Source organism: Argiope bruennichi, chromosome 9 (genome assembly GCF_947563725.1).
Source record: "Argiope bruennichi chromosome 9, qqArgBrue1.1, whole genome shotgun sequence".
NCBI classification, from domain to species: domain Eukaryota; kingdom Metazoa; phylum Arthropoda; class Arachnida; order Araneae; family Araneidae; genus Argiope; species Argiope bruennichi.
In genome coordinates this window covers 59,357,992-59,384,944 of record NC_079159.1, presented here as the reverse complement: position 1 = coordinate 59,384,944, position 26,953 = coordinate 59,357,992, and the positions used below count along the sequence as shown (strand labels likewise).

Sequence of the window (26,953 nt, the reverse complement as noted above, 5' to 3'; positions counted from 1 at the left end):
GTTGGTTTTCATTTATGTTCTCTATGCCACTGATTTCAATGTGCATAATTTCACCAAGAAAAGTTTATTTGTGCCAAATTTGGTAGCTTTAGACCCACACTGTACTCAATAGTCCCCCCCCCAAAACATCTCCAGTAACACTTCAATTTTGTACAATATTTTGGGAAATATTGGTTTATATTGTGAATAACGAGAAGTACTGAATGTAGTGTCAACAATATGTAACAATGTTTAAAAATTATACTGAAAGTTTTAGAAGCCTTCATATATGAAAATTCTGGTATAAAAATATTATTTGATTTTAACAATTAATTTAATTTGAGATTTTATTTCAGAACGTTTACTGGCACAATTTTTTATTAAAAACTGAATATTGTGTAATATTCTGGAAACTATATTGAAAATTCAACATTGAACAATATTTTGTTAACAATTTTGGAAATTCAACAATGAACAAAATTATGAAAACTATACTAAAAATTCTGCGTTTATCAATGTTATAATGTCATTATTATAAATTAAGCATTTAACAATAAGATAACGATTATTCATTTTATTGCTTTTCTTATGGCCCGTAGAAGGGAGAGTGAAGATTTCCGAGCATCTAAGGGAGTTTTTCAATAGTAATTTTAATAATTATTTTTCTTTAATAAATTTTAAATTAGTGAGAACAATTATTTACAACAATAAGCTAAGTGAGGACGATTCTTTGTTTGCCGCTCAATTTATATTTTTGAAAATTATCAATTTTCTAAAAAGTATATTTACGTGATATTACACCCTATGGCGGATAAAACCGTGCACTGAATGGAGGAGTTTCGTGCATGATCATCAATTATTGTGAAAACATCAATGCAAATATTAATCCAATTTGATATTTTATTAAAATAAAAGAAACTATTAAAGTAAGGAACATTATTAAACGAATTTAAGACAACAAAGTTCAAATTCACATAGCTTTCTCACCTTCAGCAATCGTTACGAGTTTCGTCAGAGCAAATAAACTAAACTCATTAACAAGTTTAAAAGTTTAGATTCCATTAGCAATGAAACTTCTGTGCATTCCACAAACTTCTATGACGTTATTTATAGTTTCCAAGGATTCTAAAGCGTAGAACTCTTTTGTTCTTATTTACCTTAATACTTTCACTGCTTTTTGATTTCTCCTAAACAGTAGATATTTTTTGATTCAGTTGTACTTTTCAGAAATTCTTTCGCCATTTTTTTAAGTAGTTTCAACTTATTTCCCCTTTAAATCAGTGACAGGATTCATGATTGTTGCTTTGATTCTTTTTTAATGATATGGATCTCTTATGAAAATCAATTTTAAATGTAATGCATAATTGCCATGAAGCTTTAAAATTTAAAAAAAAAAAAAATCCCAATGGGTAAAGTGTTTCTTGTATGGAAAAATATGCGTATTCCATGCTCCACTGAATTACTCCACGCAGAATTTATTCATTCAGCAGATCTTATTTAGGTTAAAATTGGATAAATTGACCAAAAATAAAGGTATATTTTATTGGAAAATACTAGGTCAATTATTTGCAGATTCTAGGTTGTTTTTATTGCTTTAAAAGAGAGTTTTAGCTTAGAATCTAGAGGCCCAAAATTATGTAGTGGTAACATCATAAGCCAGATAACAACTTCCGGAGAAGAGTGTGCACTTTTGTCTAGTGGCTTTGTTACTCGGCTATGAACCCTAACGTTGCGAGTTCGAATCTCAAACTTGCACATTGGTGACCCTGGTTCTGAACAACCGCATCCTTCATTCAGCTGTCGTGGCTCCATCTACCGGCAGCAACCACTCACACACGCTCGCCGTCGCCCGCCATAACACTTGGCGCGATAATCACGTTCGTCACTCGCCATAACTGGCGCTATAAACTCTACCGACTCACTGGTGGGGGACTATTGTAGTGGTAACGTCATAAGCCAGATAACAACTTCCGGAGAAGAGTGTACACTTTTGTCTAGTGGCTTTGTTACTCGGCTATGAACCCTAACGTTGCGAGTTCGAATCTCAAACTTGCACAATTATAAGAAAAGCTTCGATTTTTATCAATATCCTTTAATGCTTTAATACAAAAGAGAAATTAGACAATGAGAAGGCTTATTTTGACACATATCCTTCCCATCATGTAGGCAGGTATCCCAAGTTCATCTAATGCGCTTTTTATTACCGAAAACAACTGTCCACTCGAAAATTATGTACTGCTTGGCATTACTCTGCTCTCACCTATGTTTTTTATATTTCAATTTTTTGAATTTATTAAAAAAATTCCATACTTAATTAAATGCCCTAGCTCCCCCATTATTTAAAGTAAGATAAATGAATGTTAAAAAACGAAAGAAAATTAAAAGACATAAAATAAAATAATTATAGATAACTTTATTTTACCTTTTTTGGGGAAGGGGCATTTTCATAAATTGATTCAAAATCAAAGAAATACATTGAATAGTTTCGGTAAAATAAACAGTTATTTCATGTCATTATGCTTGAATAAATAATCAGCTGCACACGACTTTTTTTGAAAATATATGGCAACAATAATTTTCTAACGCGAAATACGAATATGGCAGTGGGTTTCGATTTGGTATTTTGATCAAATAAGCCAATCATCATCGATTGCAATAAATAACTGCAGTGGGGAAATCGTTTGGAAAAGAACAGAATTCACAATATTATTAATACAAGAAAAGATCTCATTTTTGTATATGACGGCTTCATTCCTGACTGTTGTATACCTAAGGTTTTTCTTCCTTTTTTTAAAAAATTAAATGTGGATATAATTTTCAATTCATTATTCTAATTTTGCCATTCTAAACAAAATGTCTTTAAGGAAAGAAATAATATTTTCTTGGATTAGTAAAATGAAATAACTGACTCGAAAATAAAATTTTCTAAATTCATGTTTGTTTCAAAAAAATATTTGGTATTTTTGAATATAGTTCATTATTCTGAAATCTGTAGTTTCTTTCAAAATATTTACATTAAGAAATAAAGTCTATAATTTCAATGATTATGTTATATTTTTTAATTCAGCTATTATTAACTACTTTCTTCAGTTATTATTTTTATGTTCAAATATTTAAATAAAAACCTTTACTCTAAAATATGCTAGGTTCTTAAAAAAAAAAAAAAGGCATTCTGTATTATGTTTATTTTATATAGCCATAGTTTTATTTTAATCATAGTATATCATGCTTTTAAATATGTTATAGAGTGTTATACATATTTTTTTATTACTTTTGTTGGAAAATATATATTTTTAAGTAGACAAGCATATATATTAATTCTGTTTCCTAAAAAACTTTTATTTCAAATTGTCTTATATGCTTCGTATATACTTTTTATATATGTACATAATATGTACATTTTCTGTGAATAAGTTCTTTTACATACTTTTATTTTTCATTTAGATCTAAACTTTTGATTTGAACTTGTTAAATACTGTGTTCTGCCTATTTCTAAGAAGATGTCCGATTTGTCTACAACTTCTAAATCTCCTCCATCTAGTAAGTAATTGTTTATCTTTACTGTTAATAATTTAATTATCTTTTTGTGTTGCTTTTTATGTGTCAAACTTTTAACAAAATTATTTTGTATATTTATTTGCACTGTTAATAATCCTATTTATAGAATGATTCATCTTTATGTGCACTTATTATTTTTATAAAGCTTTCCATTAACAGATTATGGAAAGTGTTTTCAGATATTTGCCATTATATGTAATTAGAGTGTTTATAAATTAAAAATTGAAAAAATTCAAATGAATTTAAATACATTTTAATTTCTAGTATTCTATATTTTCATGCAATTCAGATTTGAAATTCCATATCGATGCATTAAATTATTTTAAAAGAATAGTAAAATATTAACATTCTTCTAATACTTGGTAGGATTGATCCATACTTATTTTGCTTGTTAAACTCTTTTATTTTTTTATAATTTAATTACATAGTGATTGGAATTGATACTATGCTGAGGGAAATTTTTGTTAAAAAAGAACCTCAATATCTAACTTTGCTGTCTGATTTGTAATTTTTTAAATATTGTTTTCTATGTAGTAGTAAATTGTAAAATAATAATAATTATAATAATAAAATAATTCTCAAAGGTGGGACAGTTAATCTAGAATCTCTTTTACTGTTTTATAATTTATATAAAAATAAAAACTCTCCTTGAAGTTTTTTTCTTCTTTTTTCATTAAAGTAATGCCTTATTATTGTTGTAAAAATTGTATAAACTAGAAATTGTGTTTTATTTTTTTTTGTGTGTTTAATAAAAAGTGTATTAAACAATGGATTTACTTCCCAAATTTGAATTACATCAATATGAAAGGATAATAACTCGCAATGAGTTTTTAAAAAAAAAAAAAAAAATACATAGTTATTGAGCATTTTAAAAAGTTTCATTTAATGAAATATATTTCTAATGGAAACCCCATTAGTAAGAAATGCCAATAACATTGTTATTATATCCTCATAATATTGTCTGGCATTCAGAATGTTGAAGAACATGGTGGAAATTTTGGAAAATATTTTGTGCTAATAGGGGGAAATAATACATTCAAAATTATATAATATATAGTAACACCTTTATATATTTCTGATGAATTCAAATAATAATTCAGAATTGATTGGAAAATGGGCAATTGTTTTTCTTTACTTTGTAGATATATCTCAAGAGGAGGAACTGGTGCTTAATGATACATTTGTGCAACCTGAACCTTTTACAAATTCATCAAAAGAGTAAATTCCAATTAATTTTTTTTTTAATTTTTAAAATAGATGATTCACGTTTACTTGTTGTAAATTTATTATTCATTAATTAATTTTTCAATACTGTATGTTTAGAAAAATCAGCTATTCATAAATCAATCATAAGCATAATAAGACAGGCTATTATAATATTATTTATTTTTTATTTTATCTTAAGTATCAGAATAATGAAATGTGTGATTTTGCTATTAGAAAATTCCTGTTGATTTTTTTTGTAAAGGATTTCCTTGGGTAGTTTTATTTCCATGAGGCTTATTTTCTCTTTTTTTCCCAACACATTTTGTTGAAATAAAATGCAATCCTAGTGTTGATTTTAAATGTATAAAAATGTTTAATGTAGTAAGCTAATAAATTTGGAGCCATTTTTTTTTTTGTATCATGAGTTAATATTTTTAAGTTGTATTATTTTAAAATTTCATTGAGAAATTAATTAAAATTAAGTTTGAGAAATTAGTAAAATTAGAATTAAATTAATTTAATTAAATTCTCGGTTTCAGTTGAGATCCCCCTCCTTTCCTTACATAGCTTGTTAAGATAGCCTTAATACATCTTATAAATTTTAAAACAAATGAATATTTGGAAAGTTTATTTAAAAATTATCAAATTGTAATATTTAATTACTTTAAAGAAACATAAAATAAAGCATTTATTGAATATTTTTAAAATAGTTCTAAAAACATTTAAAATCAAGTATTTTTACTTATGAATGAATTAAAATTTTTTCACTTTTTTGATATTATTTGGATCAAATAAAAGGGAGCATTATAAAATTAGCTAGAAATGAATAATGTATTGATAATGTTATATATATTATAAAAAATTTTGTATTATTAAATTAAAAAAAAATTATCATTCAGACATCCAAAGCAATGGACATCTTCAACTTATAATTCTGCCCAGAGAACCAGTGGCAGATCAAGCTCCTCCACTTACCATTCACGCTCTGAGAAAAATAGGTCCTCTGTATCTAAATTCTCTACCACACCTCAGTCGTGTGCAAATACTAAAATTGTTGGTAAGTTAGCAATTTCCTTCAAGATAGTTTTATTAAATTTTAAGAAGGGATTTCTTTGGTTTGTAAATTTTTGGATTTTGGTTTGAAAATCCTTGAATCATTAAATTTGTAAAATGTTTCTGAATATTTCAGAAATATATATTATTTAGTCCCTCTCATCAGATCTTGTTTTATTGAATTGAAATAAGAATCCTCTTTTCTTTACTTCTATTATATATTTAGTGAATAAAATTATATCAAGTTTTCTTTGGTTCTGTTTTATTTTAGCCATTGTGGAGGGAAGAGGTATTGCAAGGGGTGAAATAGGAATGGCATGCATTGATATTAAAAATCCAGTTCTTCTGCTTTCTCAGTTTGCAGATACTCAAGCTTACCTTCGGCTTGCAGTTCAGCTGAATGTTCTAAAACCTCTTGAAGTAAGTTCTTGATTTTGAAGTTTAAAAAGTATGGTATGCTTATTTATAAAATTATCTCAACTTTTTTATGTTTACTGCTCATCCAGTATGCATTATTATTGTTTTTCTAGTTTGTTCTTTAAATTCCATGCATATATTTTTGTAATTATTGTGCAAACAATTTGATTTTTGTCAGTGATATATTTTCTGTTTTCTCTGATTTCATTGTTATTCTTTGGAATCCCTTTATAAATGGAGTTAAATTTGAGTATTTAATGTAGTGTTATGCTCATTAAGTTAAAAGTGATAAATTTGTATGGAAATTTTAAAAAGAAAAGAACACATGAAAAGTTTTTTTAACAATATTTTGTTTATTTGCATACTCACTTATATATAGATTCTAATACAAAAAAAAAAAATCTTAATTTTCATAAACCATAATTACTTAACCCTTTATTTACTAACAGTACTTAAAAGTACCATTTAAATCTGGCTTATATCTTCGTAATATGACAATTTTTGCTGATGGTATTCTAAAGAACATGGAGAATGTAACCCAAATAGCAAGAAGTTAATATAAGCTAAAAGTAGGAATTTAAAATATTTCATTAATAATTAAATTAAGATATTTCTATTAATTAAAATATTTTTCTTGGGTTCCCTGAGATTATTCTGCAAGAAAACTTAACTACTAGTGCAAAAATGAAGTTGAAAAATTGATGGCGGTAAATAAAGGGTTAATGCAGGATTTCATAATAAATAACTTTTTTAAATTTAATCTGTGTATATAGATTAAATTTACAAAAGTACAAATAATAAGTCTGACAGTAAATAATCCCTTACAAATAATAAATCTGACTTATATTTTTGTAGCAATAATTAATTATTTATTAATATGTATAAACTAATAATTGGCTCTTACTGTGTGCATTGGAATTGATTTCAGATTAAAATTATTGAATATAATTATAAAACAACATACATACTCATTAATATATGTACTATTTTTTTTTGTTTGTTTATTAAAAGGTTTTGGCTAAAATTTATTATTAATAAATAGAATACATAGAAAAGAGAATATATTATAATATGAATATACATTCAATCAGTCTGACATTTTTTGGATTATTTCTGCCTTGCATGTTCCATAAAATGTATGCAATGCATGCCATATAAATGGGTAGAAGTTAATTTTCAAACATTTTGTTTCAAAAATATATAATAACCAAAGTTAATGTAATAATATGTACAGGGTGTTTCAAAAACCTTGACCACAGCTTTTATTCCTTAAATATTGATCATAGACATATACTGTAAATTACAAAGCTTGTAAAAAAAGGTGCAAAATGTTATGAAATCAATTAAAATTTTCAGGGGATTAAACTTCAAAAAATACAAAATTTAAATTTTTATACAGACCCCATACAAAAAAATTTCCCAGAGAGTAAAATGTGCCCCATTCTTTCTTTAATAAGTCCATGTACAAAATTTCAGAATTTAATCGTGAAAACTCTCAAAGATATATTAAAACAAAGTTGATGAAGGGTCAATCACAAATTAAAATGCTAATGTTTACAGCTTCAGTGCAGATGACGTGATGCAGGAATACATCATAAGGAAATAAAATATGCGTCAGATCTTTTGTTTTAAATACAAATTTTAAATCTATGCTTCCTGAAAAATACTTAAAAATTTTATATCATGAATTGCAGAATATAAGTTAAAAATAGCTAAGTTAGTGAACTTGTAAAAAAAAACTTATGTAATCTTTCCTTTAAGTTATTATTTCTACAAATTTTTAATACTTTTGAACCAATAAATAGCAAAATTATTATTTATTCAATCATTATTTTCTTGTAAATTTGTGTACGATCCCTAAAACACGAACATTCAATATGATTTTTTCTGTTTGCAAACTTATGTCCAGGCATCGAAAAGTGGTTTAAGTCAGTATTTGAGTAGTTTAAGATCTATGATTTTTTTTGTATGGGGTCCGTATAAAAATTAAAATTTTGTATTTTTTAAAGTTTTATCCTCTGAAAATTTTAATCGATTTCATAATGTTTTACACTCTTTTTATGCAACCTTGTAATTTACAGTATATGTCTATAATCAATATTTAAGGAATAAAAGCCGCAGTGAAGGTTTTTGAGACACCCTGTATAATTTCAAAATAACTAAAAAAAATCACTGTTGACCTCGAAAATGAATAATCATCTAATTATTTTGAATTTTATTAGTTTTTAAGCTTACATCTTATCTTTGTCTATTACATTTTATCTTGATAAAATTAAAAATTGAAATAAGTATTGATTTAAAGAATAGAAATACTTTCTTTTGCATTTTTATGTCTTGATTTAAATTATACTTTTATTAGGTTGTTATGCCAAATACCTCATTAGAATATGGATCCAAAACAAAATTAATCTGTAGAATTAAAGAATTGTTTCCTGATATGACAACAGTAACAGTCCAGAGAAAATATTTTAATGAAACTAAAGGTCTGCAATACATTCAAGAACTTTGTGCTACCGAGTACAAAACAGTAGAAATTGAAGTGAGCCTTAAGTAAATAATACTTTTGTTAACTCACTTTTCTTTTAAAATTATTGCTGATCAGTTGAGAAAATCATTTAGTGATCTTTTCTTTCCTCACAGGTATTACTGTTTAGCAGCATGTGCTGCTCTCCTGAAGTATTTTGAATTTAAACAAAATGCTACTTATGCAACTAATTCGTTAAAGATTGTTTATTGTACCATTGCAGATACAACTATGATAAGTAAGCCTTAATAAAGTATAGAAATACAGCATATAATTAATGAATTATTGTTATAGTATGAATAAAACCCCTTCTAAAATGTAAAGTTACTATTTACTGAATATTTTCAGCCCAAATGTAATTTTATGTAATATCAATTCAGAGCATTTATTATACAACATATTTAGCATATTAACCTTTTAGAAAGAAAAAGTTTTATATGTAATATATCTTGATAGATGGTATTTTACTGAAACATGTTAGAAATATTAAATTATTTATATGATAAAATGTCTAAAATAAAAAAATAAAAAGTTCTGAGAAATGAAAATAAGTTTTTATGTCATAATTCTTCTAATTGAATTCTTTCTGATATGAATTAAAGTATTTCTTAATGTAGTTTAATATTTCAATGGTGTTCTAAATTCATAAAATTATTGTATATTATCTAGGTATGGCAACTGCTCGAAATTTAGAACTAGTGACTAATGAATTAGGTAAAGTTGAACATTGTCTTTATGGCGTGCTGAATCATACTTTGACTCCTGGTGGTGATCGTTTGTTGAGGGCTAACATTTTGCAACCTCCTTGTGATCTTAATACCATCAATACACGTCTGGATTGTATATCTGAGCTCATTGAGAAGGAAGAATTATTTTATAACCTGAAAGTAAGAATTGCTATATTTTATTTCATTTTTAAAAATTACTCTCTTTTGTAATGCCATAAAAATGTGTAAAGTTTTTTAATTCTTCATGTCTAAATTTACTTATGTAAAATGCATATATATCTAGCAATTTTTGAAAAAGGGCTGAAAATGTACTGAATAATAAAAAAAATATGCTTCTTCTATAGATATATAGGTTTTATAAAAAAAATTTGACTCTTTATTTCTAAACTCTCTGTTTATATTAAAAGTGGGGATGAGCTATAAATATAAGTATTGAATGTTATTGAAAATATATTGTCATGTAGGTACTTTAGTATGGAACTCGATGACACACACAAGAAGTAGAGCTAAACCAATTTATTTACTCAACTCAGAACACAGTGACTGATAGATTTTCTGCTTTTATACTAGCAGGGAAAGTTCCAGAATACTTTTCTGGAGACAGTAAGAAAAGTCCAGAACACTTATCTGGTAAACTAAAGAAATGTCCAGAATCTTCTGGAACAAGAAATAAAGGAAAATAGAAAATCAAGGAATTAAATATTTACACAGACTGTGAATTGCATTGTCTCTAGCGGGATTCGAACTTACGATCTCTTGATTAAGAGACCAGTGCTATGACCATTCGGCCATGGAGAGTCGACTGCCTCTTTTCAATGTGGCAGTATGTCTATTTTATATATGTTTTTATATCAATATTATATATATATATAATTAGGAATATATATATATATATATATATATATATATATATATATATATATATATATATAGATATAATTAGGAAAATTTATTTTTAAAATGTTTTTATATTTGATTGTTCCATCTATTTTTAATCTATCCTGCTTATGTTAAAAGGAGCAGTGAATACATGAGTGCTATTGAAAATACATAACAATAATAAATATATTTTCTGTATCAATATTATATACTAATTAAAAAAAATATTTTGTGTTCAAAATGTTTTTAAATTTTATTGTTCTGTTGTTTATTGGAATTTAGGGTAACTAATTTTAGAATTATATCTTTAACTTTTTATGCATAAGTATTAAATCTGATTTGATAATTTTTTTTGTATGAAATTATTTAAATACTAGGCGCCTTTGGCGACCAGCCGGTTCCCAGTATTACTGCTCGCTACAATTTTCAATTAAATATTTTCAGTAACTTGTCTCTTAATAGCTTTTCAAACAAAACATTTTTAATCTTCAAATTTTGATAGTCATACCAAACTTATACTGTTGTTTAGATCGTTTACTATATATATTTTCCTAATTTGTTGTCATTTCCGGTAAAATTTCAACTTTAATTTAAAGTGGAAATGCTGAGATTGCAATTAATATAGATATTTTTTAATGAAACCAAGCGTTTTATTTTATTTATCATTTTTATTGTTATTTATTATTATTATTATTGAATATGAGTACTGCAAACAGAATCGCTTGGTATTTAAGTCTTATGTGAATTACAAAATATTTTTCATAATTTATGTAATATCTCAAAGAATAATTCAACAAAAACTTCTCAGATTCAGCATAAAATTCAGTTTTTAGTTTTGCTTTCAAAAGGATTGAAATGAAATCCATAATAATATTTTGTTCTGGCCTATAAATATATTTCAAAAATTATGAAGTCTAAATTTAATGCAGTAAAGTATCATATTCTGGGAAATATTCTGGACACACCAAATTTTAAATAAATGAATGAATGTTTCTATTTTCAACAATCAACTAAGACTGATTTATAAAGTTTTGAATTTTAAAAATTTAGAAAAACTCAACATTTTCATAATTTTAGTCCAATTAATCTTGAGAAACCTGCGCGCTGATTGGCGTATTTCCTTTGAAACGATCGATGGAAAATCTAATATTAACCTTTTTTTTATTGAATAGTGATATTCAAATTTTCATAAATCAGTCAGTTTTAAGTGATTGATTTAGTTGATTGGAAATTAACTCTTTTTTATTTAAAATATTAGTATTTCAAGAACATTTTGTTACACGTGATTTCCACAGCAGAAGCTTTATGTAAAATCAAAAATTCTTTCTTTATTAGAGCATTTATTGGATCAAGTTACATAAAATATAATCATTTTCCATTTAGACCATTTTAGATCTGTGTCTATTACTAAAGGTTTGCAAATTAGCTGTGTGGCCCTGATTTGAATGGATATCCTGTTCATATTAAACAAAATTTGCCTTAAAATAAAACTGATTTATTGGATTAATAATATAGATAGTGTAAAAGATCTTACAATAAATTTTCCTGAATTAATTTTTTTGAAAAAATAATATTTTATATTTGTTTCATTTCCTACAGACACATGCTGAAAATTATATTTTTGCAGATTTCATTTCCAAAAAGATTTAATTTATTTTCAATTGGAGCTTTAATCAATGTGATGGCAACACTTTGAAAAAAGCTAATTTTTCCCCATGAATGCGAAATGTGCTCGTGCAGCTTAAATTTTATTTTTATATTGTACGAAAAAAATTGTTGAAAAATATAGTTAAAAAAATTAATTAAAAATAGAAATTTAATTTTAAGGTTAAAACATTGGTATCATTTAAAAGAGAAATTTTTGATCTTTAACTTGATGTAAAAATCTTTTTCCTGTGGTAATATTTTCGGAAGTTATAGCAGAAACACGACAAAATTTCGCTTATTTTTTAAATAAATAAAATTCTAATTCAAAATTCAAAAAAATAACCCCGAGGTGCACATTCCTGGCCTCTAAGGTATACACGTGCCAAATTTCGTAGCTGTTGATCGAACGGTCTGACCTGTAGAGCGCCAACAGACACACACACACACACATTGAGCTTTATTATAAGTATAGATTTACAACAGAATTTGAATGTCTTAGAAAGTGCTGGGAAAGGAAGCTGAAAATAAATACATTGAGAACAGTTGCCTAGTCACTTACAGCCTTTAGTAGTTTAGCTCATATCTGCAGAATTCATTGAGAATATACATTTATTTATCATTAAGTGTGCAAAACTTGATGAAGAATGTTTAGTCATCCCATGTCTATAATAACATTAATAATTTAAATAAATTATTAATAAGATAGGATATAATATTAAAAAGATTTTAATGTTTTCTTTTACAGTCTGTTATTGGAAAATTTGTCGACACAGAAAATTTATTGTCACTTTGTGTTCAAATTCCAAAAGAAGAAAATGTCCGTAGTTGTGAACAAAAAATAGCTAATGTTATTTGTATGAAGCATACATTAGAATTAGTCAAGCCATTACATAATTGTCTTTCATCCTGCAGCAATGGTTTGTTTCAAACATATTTCCGAGTAAGTTTTTCTTTTTATAATTAAAAAAAGAAAGTTTAAAAAATTATTTTGTCTTTTATGATTATTTATTATGATTATACTTATTTTCTTCTTATAAATAGTGAAAATTCTGAATGAAATTTCTCGAAATATCCACAGATTCAGTATTATTCTATATGATTCTTCTGTGAGTTGATACACAATTTAATAAGTCTTTACTTAGAATGAAATTTGGTAATCTTCAAAGATACTATTCTGTTAAAAATACCAGTAATTGTATTCCCTTTTAAAAATATCACAACACATTTATTGACAAATATAATAGAATTAATCAATCACTATTTTCATTTCAGCAATTCTTTTTTACCACATCAAAGCCTGAGCTGTAGTTTTCAGCATTATAATCATTTTGGGAATCGGAATAGGTTGAAGTGATGTCAGCAGATGATTTTTATTTTTTCAACATTCATATTGATATCAAAATAAAAAAAGTGTTTTTTTTTACATGATACAAAAAAGGATGCATTTAAATTAATTTTCAATATCATTAATGAGTAACATTCAATTGCTCTTATTATATTTTTAATTGATTGTATTAATTCATTAAACAAGCATTAAATCATGTGAAGTTAAATGTTTTTAAAGACATAAAAACATTAGTACAAATACTTTCATAGTTGTATTACATGAGCCATTATTGCTCTTTACTGACATTTTTTATGAGTTTTACATTTATTTGTGGAAAGACTGTCAAAAGAAAACTCACAAGTGATTTTTTTTCTATAGTCATATGTGAGAAAATTATTTTTTAACCCTTCTTGCATTTGTTCCATAAAAAAAAATGTGTAAATATATTTTTATATCTTTATCTTTCTAGGTGCTTGATAATTACTGAAAATGCATCTATTTAATTAAAATATTTCAAAACCCAAACTCAAGCCAGCTACATAAATCTGTTAACATATATATCAATCTATTCTCTTTGTTTTTTTAATTAAAAAATTCCTTGCACTTTTGTTTTAAAATTTCTGTGATACTTTATGAAAGCAGCATATTTTTTTTTTCTTAAAAGATACTTTCTGATGAAAGGTTTCTAAAGCTGCAAGAGAAGATAAGTCTTGTTATTCATACAGATGCTCGATGGCAAAAAGGAGTATTGAATATGCACATGCAAAAATGTTTTGCTGTGAAGGTAGAATCTTTTTTAAATTGAATTTCAGTCAATATCAAAATTGCATAAAATAAAATATTATCATTTTCTGTCTAAAGGAAGAAAGGAAGGATTATATATACATTGAAGTAATTCATTATGTAAGCATCTTAAAATTTCCAGTAGCTACTCTTCTTTAGGCATTTTATTTGGGAAATATCTCATAGTGAGTAGAAAAAGGAAAAAAAAATGTGTCTTTTACATCTTTTTTTATGAAAAATAGAGGTTTTGCAAGTTTTTCAGTATTTATTTATCTGAAATGCAATTTTTATTCAGAAAGGCAATTTTATTTTTTCTTTTCAGAAGTTTTCATACAATATCATTTTAAATGCTCTTGTATAAAAGTATTGGTACTTCAGTGCTGCCAGAAAATTAGTAGTATGAACGTATTATCAGTTATATAAATTGATTTTAAAAGTATTTTTTTGAAATCCTTTCTTGTTAATTTCACAAAAAATAATGTTGCCTATTTTTTAATATTTTATTTGAAATCAATTGAATGAAATAAGAATTTAATGAAATTTTCAAATTATATTATTAATATATTATCTATTAGAATGAAATATTTTTCAGCCTAACATTAATGGCTTGCTGGATGTAGCTAGACGTGCTTATTCTGAATCTGTGAATGATGTTTCTGGTAAGAATAATTATCTGTGATATAAATATATGCAGTTTGAAGTTAATGATTTTCTCAAAGATTGTAAGCTACACAGTCATTATATAAGATAATGCCTTTTATTAATATTAACAACATTAATTGTTTGGAAAAGGATTCAATTAGTAATCTGTAAATTTAAAAGTTTTGTTTTTAATTTTGGATAGCACTTTTGCATATGTACCTGACATTTTTTTAAAAAAAATTTCTATTTTTTAATTTCTGCTTTAGTACGTAATATGAGTAAATACTAAAATTATTTAAATGAAATTTGTATTTAATTGCCTAGCCAATAAGATTGAAAATTGAACAAAATGTTAAATTGAGTTGATGGATTGTATTCATATTAGTAGTAGCAAGCCATGAAAAGTAGCATTTCACAATTTTAATGTTATTTATTAGATGAGAAGTATAATTTTATTTTTTAGCAAGTTGTAAAACAGCTTTATTTCCCCATCTTCACTTTTCTTTCAAAATATTATTTTTTAATCTTTCATTGTACTTTACATTTCATAATATTATATTACTCATAACATCTCTAAATTCTTTCTATTACTTCCTTGTTTTGAGAATTTCCTTGTTAAATAGATAATTCATTTAATTTAAAAAATAATTTAAAATTATGAATTTCAAAATAAATAATCGCAATAATTTTATGAGATGTTTTGTCTTTTTAGAAATTAAGCATCCCATTTATTGTCGTTTTCTATTTGATTTAAATATTCTAGTTCTCTTTTTTACCCCTGTTGCTTTACATTATTTAGATTTGATATTTATGGGTTTTATTGAAAAAGGTAGTGGCATGATATTCTTATTTAGCTTTTTAAAAATATAAGATATTGTGAATTATACTGTAAGCAGTGTACTTCATGTCCAATTTGCTTGAAGTTGACTTTAGTGGTCTGATATTAGACTTTCATCTATTTCATAGATATAGATAGATACTTGAGAAACAAAATTTTAGAGTTTGAATATGGCATTTAGTGAAATATTATAACTATTAGTTCATTAAAAAATACTTAATTATATTTAAAATATTATAAATAAAGTTCAAATAGAGAATGTTAATAATAAAACGTTTTTTCCCTTCCGTTATACAAAATTTAAATATAGTTGTAGCTAAAAAATAAAAATTTAATATTTATTAAATACCTCTAGTCTTGTTTCATTTTTGTAAAGATGGAATAAAATGCTTGCTATAGGGACACTGTATTAATAAAACATTCTATATTAATGTTGTGTTTCTTATGTTGCTAGATATCATCATTGGAATATGTCTTAAATAATTAAAAAAAATCAATTAAATAAATTGAAAATAAAGAAGAGAAGACTAATCTTGAAGTTGCATCTTAAGTTCTTAAAGTTAATTTACTTATGACTATTATAGCAATTTTTCTTTATGAAGGATAAAAGAGACTAGAGAAAAAAGATTTATAATAATATTTATGTCTCGAAAATATATGACAGATTTCAATATTAGAAGAAATTATTCACAACTTTAATTTCAACAGCCAGACAAATTTTTTTTAATAGAAAAGATTTGTATTTAAATTTAAAACAAACATTTATATACATAAATGCTAATTGTATAATTTATATTGTAATTAATTATATATATTATGATAATGTATGTATAATTTATTTATATTAAATCTTTCATATAATTATTTATTTATTTTCAGATATTGTAAAACAACTGGAAAAGCAATATAATCTTCCTCTTCAAGTTGGGTATAGTTCAGTGCGTGGATTTTTCATCCAGATACCTTGCAAATTATTATCTCCTCAAAAGGAACTGCCATCTGTTTTCTTAAAAGTCAATAAATATAAAAATTTCATAACTTGTACCACTGAAGATTTGGTAAGTATATTCATATCTGATGATGAAAAAATTTTGCTTGCAATACAAATGAAATTTGAATTATTCATTCATGATTTATAATTTTGTTTTATTTTTTTGTATAAACATGCCAAAATAGTGTTATTTAAGATAATTTATCAGAAATCAGGAAATTTTTCTTGGTTATCTTGGGTTACAAAAATTCTGATTCAACTACCAATATTTAAATTTTTATGCCAAGAGTTAACTGAATGTAATTATTGGAATATTATTGGATAATGCCAAAATTTACAATGTTGTATTTCCCAAGTTTTACCTTTTTAAATGAATATGACTGCAAATACTTACAATATTTTACATTACATTTAATATTTTTCAAGGATATCTGCAAGTCTAAATTATTTCTTTGATAGAAATATTATTAGTAAGTTGGAGAATAGTTATAGGTGCTGTAATAGAGTTTGGTTTCACATACAATATAATTTCACACTGATTGAAAATTTTTTGAAGTATTGGTATAAAGTTGAAAAAACTTTGCAAGTAATTTACTAAAAAATTAATCATTTTTTAAACAAAAAGATTGCTATTGCAAGGACCTATTGCTTGGCAGTTGCAGTTCGTTTGTGGAGTTTAATGTGTCCAGCCATCTTCATAAAATTGGCTTATTTGACCATTTCTTAAGAAATGCATACTGTTGACCATCTTTTATGAAGAAAGATAAAGGATAGGTTTTCATCTTAATAACATAGACAGAGATTATTTTGATAGCCCTAAGATCCTTGTGTAACATGTTATTGTGCAAAAATAATAAATTGTGTTCTACAAGTTACTGGCAAATGTTATTACTAGTAAGTAATCTTTCTTCATATTTGTCTATTCAAAGGTACCATTGTACCAAATTTCCTTTTTATAATAAATAATAATGCCAGACAGTATTAATTTCAGTTTGTCAATAAGCTACTGGGCATTAACATCTTAATTGAAATAGATTTGCAAGCATGCTTTCCAGATTTAAACCCAAATGAACATGTGTAGAATGCTTTGGGGAAAATGCTTTTCAGCATTTCCATATTTTACTGGTAAAATCATGAAAGTTAAAACTGATTAAGGAATAAATATGTCTACTCTGAAAACTGGTTAAAAATTATACTGATTATGCAGTTCTGAAGTCATTTGACCATTGAAATTAAGGGCACTTCCCTCATATCCCACCTTATCATTTTTTTTTGTCAGCTCTTTACAGTCTTTGAAATCTTCTGTTTTGCAATAATACATTCTTATTCAATTTTTAAATGCTCAATGAGATGAAGTATGATAAAAATTTCATATTTATCTTGTGTATTCTTTAAAGTAGGAGTAATAAAATTCTGAAACAATTTTTCTACATGTCATGTTATTTATGTGAATGTTTAATTATTTTTTTGTTCTTTATTTTTTCATTCCTATTTTATTCTTCTATGGAATAAAAAAAATATATGCAAATTGTAGTGCCATATATAAAAATCTTTTTATCTATTAAAGATGAAACATTATAAATTTGTTAAATTTGAAATTATAAAATATGGGTTTTTTCTCAACAGTTAATTCTTTTTTTTTATAGATAAAATTAAATGGTGAGTAAGATTTATGAAAGCATGGCAGTTCTAATTTCTTCAGTTCTAATTTTGAATTCCATCTATATGAATTTGTTTGTATTTCTTTCAAAATTTGCTTCAGATCGTATTCGAGAATCTTTGAATGAAATATATCTGATGAGTGATTTGTAAGTACAAGTCATATCTTTTTTTATTTTCATACAATATAATTAGAAATAATCAATTTGGGCATAAAATATATTTGAATTATGAATTTTCCCATTTCATTTTTTATAGAGTATTTTATAGAAAATTTTTTAGATACTGATGATACTAACATGTTGCACACAATTTTCTTTTTTTAAAAGGAATTATTATTTTTTTATCATTATTCTCTTTCTTATTTCTTCACTTGCATTTAACACTAACTTTCACTTTTTCTTTAGAATTATCAATGAAGTTCTTAATGAAATACGTGTGCATATAGGATGTTTGTATAATTTAACTGAAGCTGTTTCTTCAATAGATTTCCTGTTATCTCTTGCACATGTTTGCACACTTTCTGATCATGGTAAAAACAATCAATTTAACAGCTTTCTATAAACTTTCATTTTTATTTGTTTAACCTCAGAATTTTATTTATTATTTTCTTTAATATCTTTTTTAATATTTTCTTTCATTTATTAAAAAAAACCTGTTGCACAATTTCCATTTATCATTAGTGAGGCCTGAATTTTCGCATAGCCTTGCAATAAAAAGCGGGAGGCATCCTGTCATTGAGAAAATTTGTGGAACAACCTTTATGCCTAATGATGCTGTAAAGTCTTTTCACTGCTTTTTCTCAATTCTTCTCAGTTGTTTTCTGTGTTAATCTTAAAAATATTTTTGTTTTTATGTAGTTTCTTTGTGAAGAAATGAATTTCATAGTTCTGACCGGAGCAAATATGGTAGGCTAAAATAAAGTCACATTTTTCATTTTAGAACTTTTAAAAGTTTCTGTTTATTAAATGTAATCTTTTAAAATTTATCTTCTAATTAATCTTTTATATCTTTAATTATTTTACATTAAAACATAAATTAACTTATGATTAAAACTTTCATTTTCTAAGAACCTTTTATTAAAAGTTTAAATCTTGTATTTTATATTAAGTACTGAATTTTACTTATTTAACATTTTGAATAATTTGTAAACCATTTGGCTATTTTTATTCATTATTATTGTGATTCTTCATAGAGTGGCTAAAATGTGCTTGATTTATGCTGATTTTTTAAAACTACTTTTGAAAAATTTCTATAAAATCTGTAATAATTAGTAATTATAATTTCTATAAATTAGTATATAGCATTAATTATATGTACATAGCCTTTGCATTAATTATTTGAAACATATGTTTCTTTAGAGTGGTAAAAGCACATATTTGAAACAGTTAGCAGTACTACAAATAATGGCTCAGATGGGCTCATATATCCCTGCAGAGTTTGCTTCTTTTAGGATTGCTGATCAAATTTTAACTCGTATGGGTAGTAGTAGTGACATTGAGAGAAACTATTCTACTTTTATGCTTCAGGTAATTTTTTTTCTTCAAATTAAAAATATTGCACTTGTGTTTTGCAAAAACAAAATTGCTGAAGCATGCAGTATTTTGCCATAACCATCTTGAATTATTTTTAAATAACTGTGGTAAATTTGTTTTATTATTTATGATTGCTCAATGCTAAAATGGTTTTAGAGAAACTTTATTGCAAATTTTAAAAAAGTGGAATTTTAACACATGCATGTTTAAAATGTATTGTACCAAGTCTGGTTATGATGATCTTAGATTTAATAATGGTTTCTCTCATTTTTTATTTATTTCTATTATGTAACATTTTTTAGACACTTTTATCAACTAAAATATGAAATCTTTCATATTAATCTAATTTTTTACCAGTTGGTTTTATGTTTCAGATGAAGGAAGCAAACTTTATTTTGCAGCATGCTACAGAAAGATCTTTAATTATTATAGATGAATTAGGAAAAGGTGAGAAAACCACTTTGAATTATCATTTTTAAATATAATAATTTGCAATTAGTGATTAATATTTATAATCCACAAGCCAGCCAATGATTAACATTTGTTTATCAATAACATTCGCAGGGACAAGTGTTGAAGAAGGATGTGCCATTGCTTATGCAATATGTGAAGAACTATTGACAACAAAGGTATTATTATATATAAAATAGTATAGTTGAAAGATATAGAAATTATGATTGATGTAAAAAGATACAGAAAGATTATGAATTATGATTACAAATTATATTGAAGAAAAGTTTGCAATGCATCAGTGCGTACATTTTTCTACATTTTTATAAAAATAATATTATTAATGAATAAGCTTATTATCTGAATAAGTTTACTTCTTTTTAAAGATTGTATATGAATGATTTGCATAGAAATACTTTTATAATTAATTTATTTTAGCAACACTTATAAAGAGTTTCCAAAAACTCATCTGCCTTCCCTTTTTTTGTTATTTAAGTATAATAAATTGAAACTAGTTTGTTATTTCACCATTTGAGAAGGGGCTTGCCAAAATTGATGAACTTTCATATTTTTCTTATGATTGTTCTTTTAATTTTTCAAAAACTGTTTGTTAGTGTAACCTATGCATTATTAGTACATTTTGCAATCTTTTACAAGATTGAAAATTAATTATTATTAACTATTATATTCAAAATGATTATGTTCAAAGTATTTTCAGGATGATGTGATAATTTGCTCTTTTTCAAATGCTTGATATATAGATGCAAAGAAATTTCTCATTATTCTTTCTTAATGTATGACTTAAATTGTACGAGTTTTGGAATTATAATTGCATTAATTCCATTTTGTAGTTTGAAAATGTTTGTATAGACATTGCCCCATTGCATGCTCATAGTTTTATTTATCAAAAAATGGCATAATTTAATATTAGATTTTACAACTTTTTTTCCTAAAAAATATCTATGTATGAAAGTTATGTGTAAAATTATGCAATTTCCAAAATTTTCCAATTATTTTATTTATACCATCATATTTAATAGTTATAATAATAATTAATAAATATTAATGAACTGCAAACTTTTCAGGCATTTATTCTTTGTTCAACACATTTTACCCAGCTTACACAATTAGCTTCTGCATATCCCAATGTGGAAAAGTAAGATTCTTTTCTATTATTTCAAGTATATTTTCTTTGCATTGCATATTATTTATTAAAGATATTTGAATGTTAAAATACTCATTACTTTATAATTTTAATCTAAAATTATAATTAAACTTGTAATTTATGTACATGACAAAGTTCTAAAATTCATATTTTGATTAAGATTCTTTTGAAAGTAGATAATTTTTTTTATTAATAAGTGTAGAGATTCTGCTTATATATTATATTATATTTATTAATAAGTGTACAGTAAAGAGTTCTCAGTTAGTATCAGTAAAAAGTGTGTTTACCTCTTGCAGTTTGTCATGTCAACTGTTGAACATTTCAAAATTTATGATTTAGAAAAAAGGAGCTTTTATTTTTTCTAAAAAATTAAGAAAAAGTGTATTCATTGATGCAAGTGGAATTTCGTACCTATTTTTTTTTTTTTTTTGTAATTATCACAATTCTTAAAATATTTAAATATATTTACAATTATGATAGTTTGCATACTAATAAATAAAATTACTAAAAAAAAGGTATGTATTTTTCCTTTTGATGTACAACAAACAAATGCAATAAATAAAATTATGTATAATTTCATTCCTTGTAAATGGCAGTATTCCCAAACTTATCCTTGCAAATGCTGAATTTTTTTAGTTATGTTCACCTACTCATGGGCAAACAAACAAACTTAGACATATTTTCAATAAATGGTCTTTTAGAACTGATATATCTAAAATGCTATTTTATATTTTACAGTTATCACTTCAAGGTTGAATATGTTATGAATGAAAGAGAAGGCTGTTCTTGTAATTTCACACATAAATTAATCCCTGGACCGTGCAGAGAAAAGTATTATGGTAATTTTGATTAATATATAGAATGAAAATTTTTAAATGTATATTGATTTGTTTGTTTTTATTCATATCTGTCATTCCATTTTCTGTTTTAACATAATGTACAATCTTTAAAAAAATTTCACATTAAATATTTCTAATTTGAATTTTTTTAAAGAGCTCTGTATAAAACAGAATTTAATAGAAAAATTATTATCAAGTTGAATGTAAAATAGATGTGAAAATATTAAAGTTGAAAAAAGAGAGGGGAGAAACAAAAAGAGTATACAAAAAAGTTTTTAATATAAATATACATAATGTAGAATATTAAAGTAAACTGTTTATTTATTATCAATATATTATGTATAATTTATGCCTCATGAAAAGGGATTGAATAATAATTTATGTTTTGAAATTGATATCTATCCTTTCATTTATGAGTATTTTTCTTTAACATTATGTATGATTTGCTTGAAATTTTATAACCCCTTTATAAATAAAATTAACATTCTATCTCAATTTTTCTTTTATATAACACTTTAAAATGCTGTAATTTAAAACTAGTATCTTTTCAATAACTTTAATCAGGAATCAAAATAGCTGAAATTTCAACAATGCCACAAAGTATTCTGACTGATGCGAAGAATCTTGTTGCTTCTTGGGCAGAAAAGAAGACACCTGTAAGTATTCTCATTTCTCTGAATACACGCTAAAAAAACTATTTAGTATTAAAAGCTTTATTTGGGTAATAAATGTATATTTCAGTGATATTTCTTATTTTGATTACATATGCATTTACTTTACAATAAAAAAACAAGTTTGATTGATTAAAGGTCATTGAAAATTTTGAAGACATAAATAAAGTAAATCCATAACAGTAAGAAAACAATATATAAGGTTATACCATTGTCATTAAATTAATGATAATTACTCTTTTAGCACTGAGAATGATAGATTATCAGTTAGTTAATTTAGATTCATATAGCATATTTTTAATTATTTATTTTTCTACATACATATTAACTTTTTTTCAGCAAATGTTTTATCTAATTCAACCTTAGCAAATATTGCATTAATATCTATTTTCAGCCATTCAATCAAATATATAATTTGTTTATGCAATTTATATTTTGTGGGTAAAATTAGAAATGTGTAATATAAACTGAAAAGAGTTTACAATACTTGTAAAAATAATCCTATACAAACATTGGTGAAAATGCTTCAATTTTAAAAGAAAAAAATACTAAAATACAACGAATGAAAATTTGAAACAAATGTTGAAATGAATTAGACATTTAATTGTGTGCATGTGCAGGCATGCTGTTGTTTTTTTCAAGCAGAAAGAGAGAGAGAGAGAGAGAAAAACGTATATTGCAACTTTTGTCGTATTATTTTGTAAAAGTACTTCTGAATTGATCTTGTTTATTATTAATTCCCCTTCCCAATTCAAACTATTTATATTTCTAAAGTTAGTATTTTTAAACTGACAAATTCAAATTTTAAATAAAAAATATTTTACTTTAACTTCTGAATTGATCTGGTTCTTATTTCTCCCCATGCTTCTCAAGATCTAATTTCTGTAATTTCAATTGTCTAATGTTGAACTACTGTTTTATGTGAAAATCATGCACTTGAAAGAGATACTGTGTCTTTTATTTTTTGGAAAGTGCCTATTCAAATGTTCCAACTACTAAAAAAAAGTTCTGATTAGGCTTATGCAAAGAAAAATTTATAATCATTTATAAGTGGAACATTTTGACTTTAAAATGATTTAAATAGTAACATTTTGAGCAATGAATAATAATAATGATGATTTAAAAATCACTTTTCCTGTTTATTTTGCTTATAACATTTTATAAATCTCTTTCTTTCTATATATAACATTAGCAGAACTTTTATGCCATTGTCCATGACATGATGAATCTCAGCAAAACCAAAATCACAGTAAAACTATAAAAATGATGTTAAAAAAAAACAACTTAATATTGATTTTGCACATTTATGATTCTTTCTGACAATGAGGTTGTCAGTTGAACTACTGACAATAAAAATCAAAACAAGTACCTAAAATGAAGACATCTTTTTTTTGTCTTATTTTAAATTAGAAAGTAATGCTTGAATAATTATCTAAAGAAATTTTGAAAGAGATGGCAGAATTAGAATGTCAGATGCACAAATTACAATTTTTAAAATGTTTTGAAAAAATGGACTAATATTTAAAACTTCCAAAATTTAGTAAATTATGCTAAAAATGAAAAGCACTATTTTTAGAATGACAATTTTTTCTACAATCATTAGAAATGATTCTATGGACAAATAGAGAGAAATCCAAATAATAAATCCAACATTAAGATTAAAACTCTATATTAATTCTCACATTTATTATTTCAGGAATCTGAAGAAATCATTTTCTGTGATGATGAAAACAAAGAGAAAATTAAACTAGCTATTCACCTTATTCAGTTAGCACAGCAAGACTCTTTAGATCCTGATGGTTTAAAAAATCATCTTTTGGATTTACAAGCTCAGTTTAAAACTATTACAACTTCTCCAAATGACGATTAAATTTTCATACCAATTTCGGTTTTGTGTAATCCTTATTTTGCACTTCTGAAAAAAAAAAAAAGTTAATTGCTGTGCTTTAATATTTCTGAAGTATTAAATTATTTCTGAACAAAAGATTGCCACTTTTTAAAAAGAGCAGAAGTTATTTTTAAGGTTAAATGTATACTTTTTAAAGAGAAAGCTTTAATATATAAAACTAATTGAATAAAACATTCTTGAATGATTTAAACAAGAGAAATATCCTACAGAAAGTGTCATGATAGAAAATGAAAAAAATTTATATTTAAAGGCGAATAAATTGATTGAAAATGTTAATAAAAATTGTGTTGAAGCCGTTTATAAATTGTGAAAGTGTTTTAAAATAACCTATGATTTGGCTATTTTAATTAAATTAAAATATCTTTTAATATTGTTTGATATTTGATTTAAAACTTGCATATAATATTCTGTAGTAATCCAAAGCAAAGAATCACACAAGTATTAATCACTGAATAATTTATCAAGATGTAAATCTTTTATAAACACAAGTGAAAGCTTAAAAAATTCAGCAACTTATTGCACCAATTTAAACTATACTGCTTGAAGCATTTTTATCTATTATTTTTGTTTTCTCTTAATATATTTATTTTTTTTTAATCATTGACTTATTTTGAATTTATGCAAGTTAATGTTATCAGACATTTTATAAAAGTGGTAAACAATTTTTTAAAAATTATATACCCTTTTGGGTTGAAAGAAATTATGACTTTTTAAATTAAATTTGTTAAAATCTCTTTAAAAAATATAAAAGTTCATTCCTATTCTCTACATTTTAGATAATTGTAAGTCAATATTTATCAGAAAAAAATTGCTCTTAATGATGAATTATAGATTAGCATGTTAACAAAGATAAAATTAATATAACAGATTATCATAGATAAATGTTGCAAAAATAATACTATAATAATCTTAGTATAACACTTGCTTAGTAAGACTGCCTCTTGACACACACTTATTATTCAATTGTACTGAACTATCTATCTAATTAGATGACACCCCTCCCCATCTTTACTATAGTTAAGATATAATAAAGAATGGATAATCTTATTATGTAGATAGCCTGAATATTGGACTTGAGTTATGACAGCAAGCATATTAACCAGATATGACACATAGAAACCAGATTTTAGCATTTTCTGAATCGAATATTGGCATTCTCGATTAATTTTCTTTTATGTAATAATTTTATAATACTTTCAATATTTCAAGTACTTTTTATATAATTTTTTCATTTTTATTTTTCAATTAATCCTACATCTTACTTTTTGGTGTTTATGTTTGATACAATTCGATATTTAACAAATTTCAGCTTTTTTTTTTTGTTTCAAGCCAGTGTCAAGCTTCGTTAATAGATATCTGAATGATACCAGTTAAATTGTTATTGAATAAAACTAAAATTGCATCTCTCACTCGTCAATTTTTTAATCAATAAAATTTCTATTGTTGTCAGGAATATAGAATATTTGTCAGTATTCCAAAAATTAAAAAAAATATTTCTTTTAACTTAGTTATATTTATATAATCAGCATGATTAAATAGTTTTTAATACATATTTGGGTCTTACTTCTTTCTAGGAATCAAAATTAAATTAAATATAACTACAAAGTGGAAATTTAATAAAATTTACTTTATTATATATCTACTTTGAAAAAAATTCTTTTATTTCAAATATGTCTATTAAATATTAAAAAAAATCACATTTCTGATAACTGAAAGCAAAATGTTTCATATGTTAAAAAGATAGCTATTGTTATTAACTAATGATTCTACAAAAGAGTTGTTTATGTTCCAATTTTTTTTTTTTTTAGAATAAAAAGTTTTTTATTATCAACAATGTATTTATAATCTGCCACTTATGTGTCAGAGCAAATATAAAGCAATTTTTAATATAATATGTGTGTGTGTGTGAAAAGAAATAGTTTTAAGGAATTCTTAGCATCATATTAAAAATTTTATTTGCTGTGAAATATTTTGAAGATTGACAGTATATTTTGCATTGAGAATATTCATTTAAAAAAAGGATTAAAATCTTCTATTACCATTATTGAAATTATTCTATACTTGCAAGCAATGACTTTGGTAAATAGATGTATAGAAATAAGTTTCAATTAAATATTAAAAAAAAGTTCTTAGGTAATTCAATACACATTTTT

At 24.8% G+C, this 26,953-nt stretch overlaps 1 protein-coding gene across 6 annotated transcripts in view; it reads left to right on the top strand.

The window, feature by feature from the left end:
- The window catches only part of LOC129983926 (mutS protein homolog 4-like), a 131,240-nt gene extending 106,153 nt beyond the window's left edge, over positions 1 to 25,087 (top strand). For 5 of the 6 annotated variants that reach the window (XM_056093636.1, XM_056093637.1, XM_056093642.1 and 2 more), the window contains 19 exons: positions 3,424 to 3,519; positions 4,680 to 4,755; positions 5,643 to 5,800; positions 6,068 to 6,216; positions 8,573 to 8,763; positions 8,854 to 8,975; positions 9,407 to 9,624; positions 12,737 to 12,931; positions 13,983 to 14,102; positions 14,694 to 14,760; positions 16,461 to 16,639; positions 19,092 to 19,139; positions 19,593 to 19,760; positions 20,141 to 20,213; positions 20,331 to 20,395; positions 21,302 to 21,372; positions 22,120 to 22,220; positions 22,785 to 22,876; positions 24,588 to 25,087. In XM_056093636.1, the coding sequence (XP_055949611.1) occupies positions 3,480 to 3,519; positions 4,680 to 4,755; positions 5,643 to 5,800; positions 6,068 to 6,216; positions 8,573 to 8,763; positions 8,854 to 8,975; positions 9,407 to 9,624; positions 12,737 to 12,931; positions 13,983 to 14,102; positions 14,694 to 14,760; positions 16,461 to 16,639; positions 19,092 to 19,139; positions 19,593 to 19,760; positions 20,141 to 20,213; positions 20,331 to 20,395; positions 21,302 to 21,372; positions 22,120 to 22,220; positions 22,785 to 22,876; positions 24,588 to 24,761 (2,307 nt within the window). In that variant the 5' untranslated portion in view covers positions 3,424 to 3,479 and the 3' untranslated portion in view covers positions 24,762 to 25,087. Of the gene's footprint in view, positions 1 to 2,650; positions 2,754 to 3,423; positions 3,520 to 4,679; positions 4,756 to 5,642; positions 5,801 to 6,067; positions 6,217 to 8,572; positions 8,764 to 8,853; positions 8,976 to 9,406; positions 9,625 to 12,736; positions 12,932 to 13,982; positions 14,103 to 14,693; positions 14,761 to 16,460; positions 16,640 to 19,091; positions 19,140 to 19,592; positions 19,761 to 20,140; positions 20,214 to 20,330; positions 20,396 to 21,301; positions 21,373 to 22,119; positions 22,221 to 22,784; positions 22,877 to 24,587 lie in introns of those variants that run through there. The other variant, XM_056093641.1, reaches the window with a different exon arrangement.
- Positions 25,088 to 26,953: the final 1,866 nt, after the last annotated feature.